At 35.1% G+C, this 16,106-nt stretch overlaps 1 protein-coding gene across 3 annotated transcripts in view; it reads right to left on the bottom strand.

Moving 5' to 3' along the window:
- The window catches only part of BRIP1 (BRCA1 interacting helicase 1), a 182,143-nt gene that overhangs the window by 159,395 nt on the left and 6,642 nt on the right, over positions 1 to 16,106 (bottom strand). For all 3 annotated transcript variants that reach the window (XM_024980612.2, XM_010815737.4, XM_024980614.2), the window contains exons 4-6: positions 15,060 to 15,233; positions 8,709 to 8,836; positions 6,808 to 6,927 (exon numbers count right to left, since the gene is read on the bottom strand). In XM_024980612.2, coding sequence (XP_024836380.1) covers positions 6,808 to 6,927; positions 8,709 to 8,836; positions 15,060 to 15,233 — 422 coding nt within the window. The remainder of the gene's footprint in view (positions 1 to 6,807; positions 6,928 to 8,708; positions 8,837 to 15,059; positions 15,234 to 16,106) is intronic.

The following is a 16,106-nucleotide window of genomic DNA, read 5'->3' as shown; positions in this document are numbered from 1 at the left end:
GATGCACTCTGCACAGAAGTTAAATAAGAAGGGTGACAATATACAGCCTTGACGTACTCCTTTTCCTATTTGGAACCAGTCTGTTCTTCCATGTTCACTTCTAACTATTGCTTCCTGACCTGCATACAGATTTCTCAAGAGGCAGGTCAGGTGCTCTGGTATTCCCATCTCTTTAAGAATTTTCCACAGTTTGTTGTGATGCACACAGTCAAAGGCTTTGCCATAGTCAATAAAGCAGAAGTAGATGTTTTTCTGGAACTCTCTTGCTTTTTCCATCAGAACGGTGGTATTCTATTCTAAAATATAGTATTTTTTCTTAACCATATTTTGACCATGGAGCCTGATGCCTCACTAGATCTTTGACATATGAATTAACTGTATAAAAAACATGAATCTGAAAATATAAGGAATGGGGAAAAGCAAGGGACACTGGAAGGTTAATTTATTCAAGAGAGGAAGTATTGACATTTTCTGACTTAAAGAGTAAGGAAGCTGACTAGAGATAATAGGAAGGTAAAAAGACAACTACCCAATTTAATTCACAGGTTAGAAGCTAAATTATTTTCATAACTAAGAAAACTTAAAAGAAAAACATAAAAAATGTAATGTCAAATTTAGAAATAAACAGAAATCATTAAACTAATTTATCACTTAATTTATAGGGGAAAGTTATCCAGAAAATAATACAACTATAGACTTTAAATGTATGAAAACTATAACATTTTATCTTTGTAGGGATAAGAGAAGGGGTTCCCAGGTGGCTCAGTAGAAAGGTATCTATCTACCAATGCAGGAGACGTGAGTTCAATCCCTGGGTGGGGAAGATCCCCTGGAGAAGGAACCAGCCACCCACTCCAATATTCTTGCCTGGGAAATCCCATGGACAGAGGAGCCTGGTAGGCTACAGTCCGTGGGGTCGCAAAGAGTTAGACGCGATTTAGCGACTGAACAACAAGAGGTAAGAGAACTAAACCATTAATTTACAAATCCAAATAACTATTCTTCTAAAAAATAAATGCTCCCTTTGAGTTGCATGCGTTCTCAGTCGTGTGCCCCCACACACAGACACACATACCCACAAAATGGAACATTATTCAGCCATAAAAAAAAAGAAAAGAAATATTGCCATCTGGGACAAGATGGATGAACACGGAGGACATTACACTTAATGGACTAAGACTGAGAAAGACAAATTTATATGTAAAATCTAAAAGCAGACACAAACAAACAAAAAAAAAAACAAGCTCACAGATGCAGAGAACAGATTAGTGGCAGCCAGAGAGGGGGGTGAAGAGCAAAAGCAATGGATGAGAGAGGTCAAAAGGTATAAACTTTCAGTTATAAAATAAGTCATGGGGATGTAACGTAGAGTATGGCAACTATAGTTAATAATACTATATTACATACCTGGCAGAAGCTAAGAGAGTAAATATTAAAAGCTCTCATCATAAGAAGAAAAACCTTGCAACTACATAAGATGACAGATATTAACTAGACTTATGGTGATCACTTCCCAATGTATACAAATAATGAACCATTATACCATACACCTGAAATTAACATATTAAATGTCAATTATACCTCCATTAAAAAAGAGAAAGAGAAAAAAAAGTTGAACTAGAAGCCAAAGTACATTTCTAGCAGGTAAAAAAAATATTACTATACTCAAATACTCCTTTCTTTAAATAAATGACCTTTACGTATATCCCTATGATTCTTTATTATATTATATCCATGAAAAGGTTTAGCCCTGGTTCTCTGAAAAACAAGATGTATTATTTAGTGCTAAATATCCATGTAAGATTTACTACAAATGCTACTACAAGCTTTTAAAATTAAGATGACAGCCAAAATACAAAATACTAGAGGTTTTCTTAACAATTTACTAAAATTTACTAAATTTACTAACAATTTACTACTACTACTACTAAGTCACTTCAGTCGTGTCCGACTCTGTGTGACCCCATGGACAGCAGCCCACCAGGCTCCCCCGTCCCTGGGATTCTCCAGGCAAGAACACTGGAGTGGGTTGCCATTTCCTTCTCCAGTGCATGAAAGTGAAAAGTGAAAGTGAAGTCACTCAGTCATGTCCGACTCTTCACGACCCCATGGACTGCAGCCTACCAGGCTCCTCTGTCCATGGGATTTTCCAGGCAAGAGTACTGGAGTGGGTTGCCATTGCCTTCTCTAACAATTTACTAAAGTATAAAAGAAAGAAACATTCACATTAGCTAAAACTTTACATTTTGTACTAATTATGCTTCTATTGCAACTGCTTACTCTATCTTTGTTAAGAAAAAAAATATTGAAAATAATAGATCATTTTACATAAGTACTTGTGGGGTTTTCCATAAAGTTAACTTTATATATTCATGCTTTTCAGTATAGACTAGCAAAAAAGAGAACAAATATTAGAGCTCAGCCATATGGTCTTTTCTGTCATTGCAAAAGTACTCTGCTGTCTGATAAATTTACTGTATGCATGCTTAATTAGTATGGCAAGTATCCCGTATGTCTTCTTACAAGTAAAAAGTCACTAGTGAAATGTTATCATTTGAGTTACTAGAGTTAGTTGAGATTTAGCTTGTTCAATAAATCTTCAAACTTACAAGAAGATTGCTAGAAACGCATGTCTTTAACAGTACGGATAATAAATCACCCACCTATGAAAAATACTCCATTTCTAAGGTAATGCAGAGTTATATCAGCTAAACCCAAGAAAGAAAATCTATAATTTCTGGTTTTAAAAAAATACCTGATATAAAAATACAAATACACATGAATTGATACAATTATACTTTGCCAATGAGATCATAATAAATGATCAACATACTACACAAGCAAAACAAGAAATCAATCTAAGAACTTAGTTTAAAATTAAGTTTAAAAGTACTCAGCCAGGACAATGGTAGCTCTTCTTGGTCAAGCAACCTAAATTCTAAACAGGTTGAGTCGTAAACATCATCAACACAAATTAAAATAATTAATTATAAACCTAACTTTAAAAATTTATATTATTAACCAGTATAATAGCTTTTATCAGCAGCATAAAAATATACAACTATGCTGCTACTACTACTGCTGCTGCAGCTACTTTTACTACCACCTGCCACTTAATGTATGGATGCAAGAGATGGACTGTGAAGAAAGCCAAGCGCCGAACAATTGATGCTTTTGAACTGTGGTGCTGGAGAAGACTCTTGAGAGTCCCTTGGACTGCAAGGAGATCCAACCAGTCCATTCTGAAGATTAGCCCTGGGATTTCTTTGGAAGGAATGATACTAAAGCTGAAACTCCAGTACTTTGGCCGCCTCACGTGAAGAGTTGACTCATTGGAAAAGACTCTGATGCTGGGAGGGACTGGGGGCAGGAGGAGAAGGGGACGACAGAGGATGAGATGGCTGGATGGCATCACCAACTCGATGGACGTTGAGTTTGAGTGAACTCCGGGAGATGGTGATGGACAGGGAGGCCTGGCGTGCTGGGATTCATGGGGTCGCAAAGAGTCGGACACGACTGAGCGATTGAACTGCACTGAACTGAACTGAACCACTTAATAAGCATCAAGATATGCCAGGTACAGTCTAAGCACTTTATAAGTATTAAATTGTTTAATCCTCTAGCAGCTTTGTAAGATAAATACTATACCCATTTAACAAATGAGAAACTGAAGTAGCAATAGTTTAAAAACTTAATCAAGGTTACAAAAGTAGTAAAGAGCAGAACTGTGATTAAAACCCAGGCTGTCTGATTTGAGTCCATTGTCTTTAAAAAACCAAAATGAAATTAAAAGTAAAATCACTCTCTATTTCACTTTAGCTATTATCCAATCATAGCTTACTCTAGACTTGATTTCTTTCTGCTTTAGGCTTCTACATAATTTTTTCCTTATCTTGATGTTAGAATACTGTTTAGATAGCTCCAGAATTTCTGAGAGGCATTTTAGAGAATGTATAATAAAGTAATTAGAGCATCTGCCAGAGCATCAGATTGCTTAGGTAGGATATAATAACTCCACAATTTTCTGCTTTGTGACCTTAGGCAAATTACTTCTCAGTTTCCTTATCTATACGATGAGAATAACAATAGTACCTGCCTCATAGTCATCATAAGAATTCAGTAAGATTCTACCAACAAATATATATGCCACAGGCTAAATATATGCTAAATATATGCCATATGCTAATCCTCGGTACCAGAGATACTTGTGAAAAAGACTGACATTACATTCTAACAGGATAAACACATAATAAACAAGTAGACTAATAAATTCAAACAGTAAGGGCTATGAAGACAATAAGGTACTATGAAAGAAAATGAGCAAGGAAACATTGGCAGAGACAAACACAAAGCATATATTATTACTGACAATATTAAAAACTGAGACAACTTCTCCCAACAAGGCTTCTCTGAAGATAACTGACAATTTCCCCCCACCCCAGCTTAGTATTTTCAAGAATTTAAAAGAAGGCTCTTTGAGGGCAGGGATTATGGTATGGATTCACTCAGTCTACAACTAGGTTCCTGGCATGAGCTTAGGTGCTTGAAACAGAAATGAATAAAGCACTCACAGTCTTCAAGGAGGCCTCAGTCTACTAGGGAACCTGGTGTTGTCTGTAACTGAACTCAGAGCAGGTGGAGAAGATATGAAGAGTAGTAAGTGTCAAAAACTGAGAAATACAAGGAACATTCCAGATGAGAATCTAACTCAAAACTGGAAACACCAAGGAAGGCTTCCTGAAGAATTAGAAGTCAGTCAAAACAGAGTGGGAAGGAGGAGAAAGAGAAAAAGAATGCAAAAAGTTTATAAAGGCTTAAAGTCTGTACAAGTAAACAGGAGCTTTATAAGCCATCTAAACACTTTTGGAATTTGTCAACGACTTGTTTCATCCCTTACCTGAACAACAACAACAAAAAATACAGGCTATATGAAACAATAGTTTTAAGATACAGGACATCCGGTAAGGAAGAGTTATCCGTGAGGGATGGGAAACAAAGGAGATTAAGCCTTATGATTGTTTCAGCTTGTTGTGCTGAGAGTCTCCAGGCTGTGGCACCAGGAAGGGAAACCCAGATACAGCCCAGAAAACTCAACCTGAAGAGATATCGCTGAGAGTTCAGGGAGATCAGTAAAGTTCTGAGATAAGAATACCAGAAAGGAGAGAGCTGCACAGAGAATGAACTCCAGAGGTCTGCAGAAGGACCTCTCAAGTATCTAGTAGAGTACTGATCAGCACACACCCATGAGGAGACAATCTAAGACAGCGGCCAAGAACCACCTGAAATGAGACACTCACGTAGAGCATGAAACAGTGCCCGTTCCCACCGGCTAGGCTAGAAAACGTCTTAATTCATGAAGCATGATTAGGTAGAGGACTCAAAAGGAGCCAGCCTCTACTGAGGTAGCCCAAAACTAAACCCTGATCAAGTCCTCCCTAACACATCCTAAAAGCAAGACCCAAAAGGATCAAGCTGATTCCAAGTAATAACTGCATCCCAGAAAAAAAGTCAAGAGGGTTTGTAGAAATACAATACCCAGTATTTAGCAAGGGAAAATTCACAATATTTGGAATTCAATAAAAAAATTACCAAGCATGATTCCATTCAAATAAAACTATGGCAATGAAAACTAGCCAATAGTGACTGAAAAAAAAAAAAAAATCTGTCATTGCCTAAGGATGGTGAGAAGAAAAATGTCCATTGGTCTGTCTTGCATTTGGATGAATCTTTTCCAGGCATCATTTTGTAATATCATAAACATGTCATTTTGAAAACATTTGGTATACTGATTTTACAGATCTTATAAATAAATGTTAACATAATTCATTATATAATATCAAAAAGTCACATATATAATATCACTACAAATAAATATCATCAGAAAAAAGTCTTTTAAGTATCAGAAAACTGCTAACCTCACAGTGGTATATACAATTTTTCAAATTCTGATTTTTCACTTGAAAGGTCAAATTTTATCAGGCTCACTTTATTTTCAAGAATCACCATAGTCTGTCAGTTATTTTTTGAAGTAAAAACAATGTTCTGTGAAAAATGTGACTAGTTCAGCTCACAATTCAAACTATCTTACAAGTGTTTTTCTTTAAGATAACCATTCTACTCCTGAATGTGAAAGTGTTTTACAAAAACTATTCTTAACCCAGAATTAAAATCTTAAAGGTGAAAAATTTAATAAAATTAGTAACTTTTACTACTTCATCAAGGACATTCTTAAGTGAAACTGGCTTTTCTTAATTATGCATTAATGACAGAGAAGAAAATTACTATTAACACAAGTTGGTGCCACTATCTTGATCGTGCTAAAGCATCAGAGTTTTACCACTCTTCACTTTTGCACCATCAATGCAAACACTGAAGACAGTTTAAAAAAAAAAAAAGGTAAGTAACATCTTAACATCACTATGAAAGTACTTCTGACCCCACAGACTGCCTAAAAACAATCTCAGGAATCTCCAGAGTTCCCTGGCCTAATCCTTGAGAACTGATGCCCTAAAAACACTGAAAGAAATTTAGGAAGTGGAATTCACAAACATTAGAATGTACAAGACGGGAAAAAAAAAAAATAACCTTTTCACAGCTCATCTCAGTCCAATTCTCTTATTTTATAAGTGAAGAAACGGGCACAAAGAGCACAGGTTTCCCATTTCTCACAGCAGTAGACATGCAACAGCACTTAAGACTTCTGAGTTTTTCTCTACTCTTGATTATATAGTCTTTCTCTTTTTCAAAAATGCATTAACAAATACCACATTTGCCTTCTTTAAACTGAACAATGTCATAAATACATACATTCTGTGGAGAAATGGAGTTTATCTTTCCTAACGGAGAGTTGAGTTTTGTGGTCTTTTCTGAAGCAACTTTTGCATCCAAATGATGTACCTCCTTCTCAAAACAATGACGTTTTCTGATCTGTAAATACAGAACCAAATTGAAGTTTATTGTAAACTAAAAGCTTGATGAGGCTAGTTGTTCTCAAAGATCAAAACAGCTATAGTGTGCGCTTTTAGCATTAAAAAAAAAAAAATGACTATTTCTAACTGCTGCTGCTGCTAAGTCACTTCAGTCATGTCCAACTCTGTGCGACCCCATAGATGGCAGCCCACCAGGCTCCCCCATAACAATCAAATTTCTAACAAATCGGCACTTTATTACAAGACTTAAATAAAACAGAATACAGTAATATCTCTCAAATTCCAACCAAAATAGCTTTAATTAGTGATGTATCAAAACTCTGCATTGTAAAATGATCTTCCCACAAAATAGTCCCACCATATGGACACCAAGAATAGCATTATACCAAGTCCAACTACATATCCAATTGGAAAATTAAACATGAAAAGCTTATTCTAAATTAAAAAAAAAAAAAAAACACAAAGAATAAAAAATTTGAATGTAAATATTCATTATTTCCTATATGATAGAATAAATTATTTGATTACTATTATTATATTACTTGTTAGATAACTAACAATCCAAACTGTATTTGACTAATTTTTTTTTATAAATACCACTGTTTTCTTTCCAAACTACGTGTGCTTTTTCTTACTTGCCAAAAACCTATGTACTCAAACTATGAAGGGGAAAAAAAGCATTTCTACTGATAATTCATTACTATCAAAAAAGAAATGAAAGCCAATGAAATCAGGGAATAAATGTTGTACTTTGAACCCTACTTCACAACATCCAACTGTAAGTACACATTTTGCTGGTAAAAATTTTTTTTTAAATACAATTTATTATTATTATTATTTTGCCACACCATACAGCATGTGGGAATCTTAGTTCCTCAACCAGGGATCAAACCCATGCCCCCTGTAATGGAAGCACAGAATCTTAACCACTGGACTGCCTGGGAAGTCCCACTGGTAAAAATTTTTAAAGATTCATGCTTCATTTGTAATTAGGACTTTTCCAAATATAAAACTAGAAAATGGATTTATTCTATTTCTAAAAACAAGGTTTAATTATGGAAGTTAGGATTATACATGGAACAAACTATATAAAAATGCAAACATTTTTTGAGAATATTCAATTAAAAATACACAATTATCTACAATGACATGCTAATTAATTAATAATCTTTATTTGTAACTAAATCTATTAAAGTCCAGTCTCCCTACCTCAATGCTATGAACTCTATGAGAAAATATAAGAGTTCAACGCCATGAACTCTATTCACCTATTAAAAGTATATTTCATTTAAAACTTCTAGTAATTTTGGTCTTTAAAAATAAACATTTTATAATTATTCATAATAACTCAATAAATAAGAGTAATCCTTATCATTACATTAAAACTATCAATATTAAAAATATCTGACCTAAATACTTGTATCAGAGGTATTTTGGCCAAAAGAAAACACCATTGTTAGATTAAAAACAGAGCAGTTAAAAGTACAAAGTAACTCTATTACTATAACATGCCATAAGTAAATGTTTTACTATCAAATTTCTTAAATATAAATAAGCATCATTCAGTTTCACTTTAATGACATGCTACTATGAATAATCTACTGTAACAAGCTCCTTTGTAATGAACAAATATATAAAATGAAATTACAGTAACTGATCGTTAAATTTATATCTGACACTATCCAATTAATCTCTTCACATGCCACTGAAAACAACTGATACTTGACTACCTTGTTCAGCCATAACTAATGGGATTATTTCACTGCCAAGACTGTTTACCTGCTGTGCAGTTTCCAAGGGTCGAATTCTTTTCTTCTCTACTTGAAAATCATCATTTTCGTCTCTGTACATAGATGCCTGCTTCTTAGCAGATAGCTTTGCAGCCAGTGTAGTTTTTTCAGGAGAGTCTTATATAAGAAGTCATAAAAAATTAGCGTAAGTAGATTACATTTAGTCAATTTTTCCAGGAAAAAAACTGGAGTTAGGATGTAAGATTTTAATCTGTAAAAATACTGAATCACTATGCTGTACATCTGAAACTAATATAATATTGTAAATAAAGTACACTTCAATTTTTAAAAAGATGTTGACATTTCTAATAACTCCAAAACATACTTTAAAATATGAAATGCTAAACATCTTTAAAATCAGTTATTTATCACTGAATTTACTTAACAAAGAGCAAACATTGTAAGAAATGTTTTCAAGAGAAAAAGTCCAGCCTTGATTTTTAATAGGTTTATGCTTTTGTAGACCACTTCCAATAATGTGGCTTAAAAAATATAACTTTAAGAGTCTCTCAAAAACTTTTCATCTGTATAAAAATCTTTCTTTACAGTGCCTTATTTAATGTTTCTTTTCTACTAAAATTCTCTATGATCTTCAGGCTAAAAACACAGTAGAATCAAGCTCCTAAAATCTGTTTTTTAATTCCACAATCCTGAAAGCTCAATCTCGTTTATCAGTGACCTCTTAATTACCAAATATTATTCCCATTTTATAAATGTGAGCACTAGGTTTTAAAAGAAGTCAAGTAACATGCTCATATCATATGGCAAGTAAAAGGCAAGGCCTGCATGTGACTTGACTCCCGCTGTCTGACTCCAAAATCCATATGTATAACCTCTAGGCATACAGCCAAATATAACACTCTGTCTTCTTGGAACATAACAAACACATTTCCTTTCTCCTTAATTTCTGTAACACCGTTCTTAACTGTTCCTATACAGTGGTTTCTCCCTTTCCCTAGAACGTGAGAGTTCTTAAAAATACCTTCCTTACTCTGTGCTCTTCTCTACACATTCCCTCCACTTCCAGAGTTTCAATTCATTTATTCAAGCATTTATTATATTGAGTCCATACAATTCCAGACACCATGGACAACAAAGAAGAAAAAAGTTCCTGGCCTTATACAATTTAAGCCCTATGAGCAGCAGGTCCAATCCATTTTCAAAAAAAGAAGTTCGAGTTTGCACAAACATAGTAGTGAATCTATGCCACGCAGCACTGGTTTTCAAGCTTTTTCTGAGGAGGACTATATTTTTTAAAGAAATATTGCTTAGGATTTCTAAGCTGATCCATTGTCCCCTTCTCCCTATATGCTATGTTTCTTCCTTAGGCTCTTAGGAACACAGTTTGAAACCCATTATATTCTAAAATCTTAATAGTTCTGCCTTTCATACCTAGGTCTTTAATCTACCTGGTATGAGTTTTTGTGTACAGAGTAAAGTAGGACTCCAATTTTAATTTTTTCCTATGGACATTTAATAGTCAAATGGCAACCCACTCCAGTATTCTCGCCTGGAAAATCCCATGGACAGAGGAGCCTGGCAGGCTGCAGTCCATGGGGTTGCAGAGTCAGACATGATTGAGGCTTCACTACTTATGGGAAAACCCCTATGCCCTCTGCTCTACAAAAGCACTTCTATTAAAAAAATCAAGTTTCAGCATACATGTAGAATGGAATTTGGGTTCTCCACTATTTTCCACTATGCTAATACCATGCTGTTTTAATTATTATAGCCATATACATATAACGAATCAGGATATCTCACAGATCACGTCCTCTCACCTCAACCTGCTTCCTGAAAACTGTCTTGGCTGTTCTTAGTCCTTTATATTCCCATACATATTTTAGAAAACACATGTAATTTTGAGCTCTACAATTTCCTGGCAAACTAGTAAAATAACCACAAACAAATCTAGATCACTGACTCTTAACTGGGCTAGTTTTAACAATCCCACACTAGACCCCAGGGACATTAGGCAACATCTGGAGATTTTTGATTGTCACAAGATGGGAGGAGGGTGAGTACTACTGGCATCTAGTGGGTTGAGGCCTGAGAGATGCTTCTAAACATTCCACAATGTGCAGGACAGAATTATCTACAACAAAGAATTATCCTATTCAAAATGGTAGAAGTGCCAATGCCAAGGAAGTGTTAGCCGCTCAGTCGTGTCCAATTCTTTGCAACCCCATGGACTGTAGCCCTCCAGGCGCCTCTGTCCATGGAATTTTCCAGGCAAGAAGACTAGAGTAGCTTGCCACTCCCTTCCCCAAATAAACCAAGGGGCAAATTCGTAGGACTCATTAAAGGGTATGGAACATCTACCAAAAACAATAATCCAGTTTTAGAAAAACTAAACTGCCATGTGTCAAATATGATTAACTCCAATTCATGAAAAAAAATTATATCATATGCATATACAAAAAGGCTTATCTTCCTAGTCTTTATAGTAGGGGAGTTTGCAAGAAGCTTACCAACGTTGTTAAATCTTTAAAATAAAAGGTTATAAAGAAATTAAGTATATTCAGAATATATTTAAAACAACAACAAATCCTGGAAATCAGTAAGAAACAACCCAACAGAAAAATGGGCAAACACTTGAAGGGGAAGTTCACTAAAGGGGATGGATATTCAAATGACCAATAAATACATTAAAAGACACTCAATCTCATTAGTTACCAGAGAAATATCAATTAAAACTCACAAGAACACCACAAAGGAACCAGAATGGCTAAAATTTAAAAAGACTCAAATATCCAGTGCTAACATGAATGCTGAACAACATAACTTCCACATACTACTAGATGTAGGGCAAAGGGGTGCAAAATTGGTTCAATCATTTGGAAAATGTTGGCATTATCTACTATAGCTCAACATAATCATATACACCACAAGTAGCAATTCTATTCCAAGCTATATATCTAATAGAAAATATTTACCTATCTGTACCAGAAAGAATAAGAATACTCATAAAAGATCAATAACCAAAATAAGAACCCATCCAAATGTCTAACAATTGTAGAATGAATTAATAAATTATGGCATATAATCTATTATATACCATAAAATAAAGCTATAAAAACCACTACTTTATGCAACAACCCAAATGAATCTCAGAAATATTTTAGGCAAAAGTTGACAGACACAAGAGTACAAATATAGTTCCATTTCTACGAAGAAGCAAAACTCATCAATGATGACATAGGGAAAATAGCAACTACCTATAATGAGAAAGAATACCAAGTGGAAAAGAACATGAGAAGTGCCACTGGGGCGTTGGCTATGTCCTATTTTTCATCTAGGTGGTAGTTACATGAGTGTAATTACTCTGGGAAAATTCATCAAGCTATACACTTAGAATTCTGTGTGCTTTTCTATATTTAAGTTACATATTTCTAAAGAATTTACTTAAAAATATAAAGACAGTATCAGAATATAACCCAGATTTACCCCATCTGATCCTTGAAAAGATTATTCTAAATAACTCTAACTCACAACTATGTTAAAATTCAAGTTACATACATATTGAAAATTGATTTTTTACGAAGTTAAAAAAGCAATGCAGCAGATAAAGAACAGCCTTTTTGATAAATGGTGCTGAACAATTAGATACTCATATGCCAAATAAATGAACTTGAATCCACACTCACACCATATACAAAAATTAACCCTTAGACCTAAAAGTAAAACCTAAATTTGATTAAAAAAATAAACTTGTACTCAAAAATGTATCAGATCAGATCAGTCGCTCAGTTGTGTCCGACCCTTTGCGACCCCATGAATCACAGCACGCCAGGTCTCTTAAAACTTAACGATAAGGAGAAAACAATAAACAAGCAAAAGATTTCAACAGTTCATCAAAGAAGATATACAAATGGCTAATAAGCACATGAAAAGATGCTCAACATCACAAGTCATTAGGGAAATGTGAAATAAAACCACAATAAGATACCACTAGAAGCTTATAAGAGTGATGCTGGGAAAGACTGAAGGCAAAAGGAGAAGGGGCAGCAGAGGATGAGATGGCTAGATGGCATCACCAACTCAACAGACACGAATTTGAGCAAACTTCAGGAGATAGCAGAGGGCACAGGAGCCTGGTGTGCTGCAGTCCATGGTGTCACAAAGAGGTGGACGTGACAGTGACTGAACAGCAACAATAAGCTTATTAGAATGGCTAAAAAGATTACCAAACCACTGTCGGCAAGGATGTAGAAAAACGAGAATCCTCATACACTGATGGCAGGAATGTAAAATGGCATAACTACTCTGGGAAACAGTTTTGAAGTTTCTTAAAAAGTTAACCATAAGTGATCCAGTCACTACATTCCTAGATAACTACCCAGGAAAGTAAAAACACATGTCCATAACAATGACTTATAAACAAACGTTCCTAACAGCTTTATTTGTAATAACAGCCCCGAAACTAGTAACAACTCAAATATTCAACAACAAGTGACTGGATAAACAGTTTGCAGGGCTTCCCTCGTGGCTCAGACGGTAAAAGAATCCACCTGCAATGTGGGAGACCTGAGTTTGGGGAGGATAAATTAGCGGTGGGAAGGAGGAATAACACAAGAGCATGAGTAAACTTTTGAAGGTGACAGATAATATTCACTATTTTAATGCTGGCGAAAGTTTCAGGGAAATACTCTTATGTTAAACCTCATCCAAATGTACCATTTAAATATACACAGTTTGTTATGTCATGTATATTTCAATAAAGCTATCTTTTAAAAAAAAAAATTCAAGTTGTACATAAAACAAGCCAGAGTTCTTATAATTAGCTCAAAATCAATTCCATTCATTCACACAAAAGGTATTTATCTAACTACTACCTATATGCTAGGCACTCTGCTAGTTATGCAATGATGAGCAAACTGACATAGTTCCTGATCTAATGGACTATACAGTCTGCTAGGGGACGCAGAGATTAATAAAAGATGCACACCAGCACATGGATAATATAAGCTGTAACAAGTGCTATGAAGGAGAGGTACACAGTGAAATGACAGAATATAACAGGGAAACCAAATCTAATCCGATGGAAAGAGCAGTATGGCTGCCTTAAAGAGGCTATTTAAGCTGAGAGCTAAAGGAAGAGCAAGTAAACAAGATGGAACCTGATTCAGAAGAGACGTTAACACATGCAAAGGAGAAAGCATGACCCTTTGAAGGAATGGAAGGAAAGCCAAGAGAGTTAACAGTCAAAACCCTGTAGACAACACAAGTGGTCACCTCTCCAGTATCTAGTCCACTTCCTCGTCCTCATTCCCAACAGAAACACACTTCAGTTGAAGCAGCTAACATCCTCTACAGTCAAGTACTTTAGTGGAAGATGAATCCATCCTTGATTTTAGAAAGTGGATAATGTTTAGACATAAGTCAATCATGGCAACCTCTTTTCTCCCAGCCATGGACTGTCATTAGTTAAGGAATGGCATGAGTGAAAGCAGGAAAGGAGTTATTACATGCTCTAAACAAGAGATGACAGTCTGGACTAAGAGATATCAATGGAGACAGAAATCTATATGGGAGAATAAGGAAGAGCAAAGTGTATAGGATGTGCCCTAGGTTTCTGACTTCAGCAGATAATGATCCATCTTTTCCATACAGTCAAAGCACAAGAAATATCTTTAAATTAATAACCTTATGTTATTGATAATATATTTCTCTTAACTAAATCTAGTAAGAACTCCCTAGGTAGCTCAAATGGTAAAGGATCTGCCTGCAATGCAGGAGACCTGGGTTTGATCCCTGGGTCAGAAAGATCTCCTAGAGAAGGGCATGGCAACCCACTCTGGTATTCTTCCCTGGAGAATTCCATGGACAGAGGAGCCTGGTGGGTTACAGTCCATGGGATCATAAAGAGTAGGACACGACTGAGTGACTAACACACACACATTTAAGGATCATACTTGAAACATAGCTGATTCTCAGATAGGATACTGGTCTCAGAAGTTCAGGCAAACTTACCAAGAATAAGTGAGGCTAATTAGATTTTGTCTTATGCTTACAGATCAATATGTTTTATAAAATTCTATCATATAACTAATAACACTGCCTACAAATAACATCAGTTTCTGAGTATCATTAATTTTGCCTTGCCTTCTTTAAAAATGGTTTACGTTAGCAACATGTTTGAATCAATTAAAAGTTAGGCCAGGAAGACAGTTCAAGGATTTCTGACCATTCTATGTATTATTTAAAATAATTCCAGAGAAATCAGGTGGAAATACATAACCAATTATGCTAACCAAATTTATCTACATTAGGTATCATAACAGCAATAATTAACACTCCTATCACAGATACCAACAGACCCAGGCAAAATATAAACTACCTTGAGAACCTGACAAAGTGCCATTTCTTTCAGAAGGTGGTGTACTTGGACTGCTGAAATGATGCGAAGTTCGCTGGTGCACATCACTGTTTGCAGAGTTCTTTGAATGGCATGTACAACAACATGACAATGGTACTTCAGTTTTCTTACTTAAGCTTTCATCCACTGGCTTCCCTAAAAACGAAAGAATCTCCAATTAAAAAAACATTCATCTTTCTTCACAGCTAGCATACACAACCACCCTTTTTTTGCCCAAGATTAGCAGATTTCCCAGGATTCAGAATTTCAGGGCTAAAATCAGAAAGTGAAAGTGAAGTTGCTCAGTCGTGTCTGACTCTTGGTGACCCCATGGACTGTAGCCCGCCAGGCTCCTCTGTCCATGGGATTCTCTTAAGCAAGAGTACTGGAGTGGGTTGCCATTTCCTTCTCCAAAATCAGAAAACTACCTGGCAAATCTGGACAAGCTGATCACTCAATCTGCAACATCGAATGAGGACAGGAGAGAAACACGTATGCCAGAAATATACAGAGAGAAGCTAATAACAAATTTAGCTTAATCATTTAACAAATGATTTAGAAAAATCTAGTAATAGTCAAAGATTAATAATGTAACAGAGGCACAACCACTACTGAGATATATTAAAACACTAAGTATACCTAAAGCATATTCTTAATTACTTACATTCTTAATTACTGCTATTTTCCTAACTGAAGAACTTGAAAGTTCAATATGGTAAATAATAATGTAAACAAAAAAGGGTTAAATCATTCCCACATTATACTTCTAATTCAAAAAACATGTTTCATAATATCATTTTTGATATCTGTATCAAAAGTTTAAAGTCAATATTCAAATTAAACAGGTAATTCTTACTACTTAAATACAAAGTTGCAATAGTTTTGCATGTGTGTCTACAGTGTATAAGAATATAATTCAGATATTAAAAAATCTGAATAATGTATTTTATTTTCTATATACAGTACTGATATTAGTTTCCCATCTGCACTACATAAATACATTTTCCAGAGTCTCCCATTAAAATTTCA

The sequence above is a fragment of the Bos taurus genome, chromosome 19, assembly GCF_002263795.3.
Source record: "Bos taurus isolate L1 Dominette 01449 registration number 42190680 breed Hereford chromosome 19, ARS-UCD2.0, whole genome shotgun sequence".
Taxonomy (NCBI): Eukaryota; Metazoa; Chordata; class Mammalia; order Artiodactyla; family Bovidae; genus Bos; species Bos taurus.
Note: the sequence above shows the minus strand (reverse complement) of the source record. Positions and strands in the feature narration are given on the sequence as shown.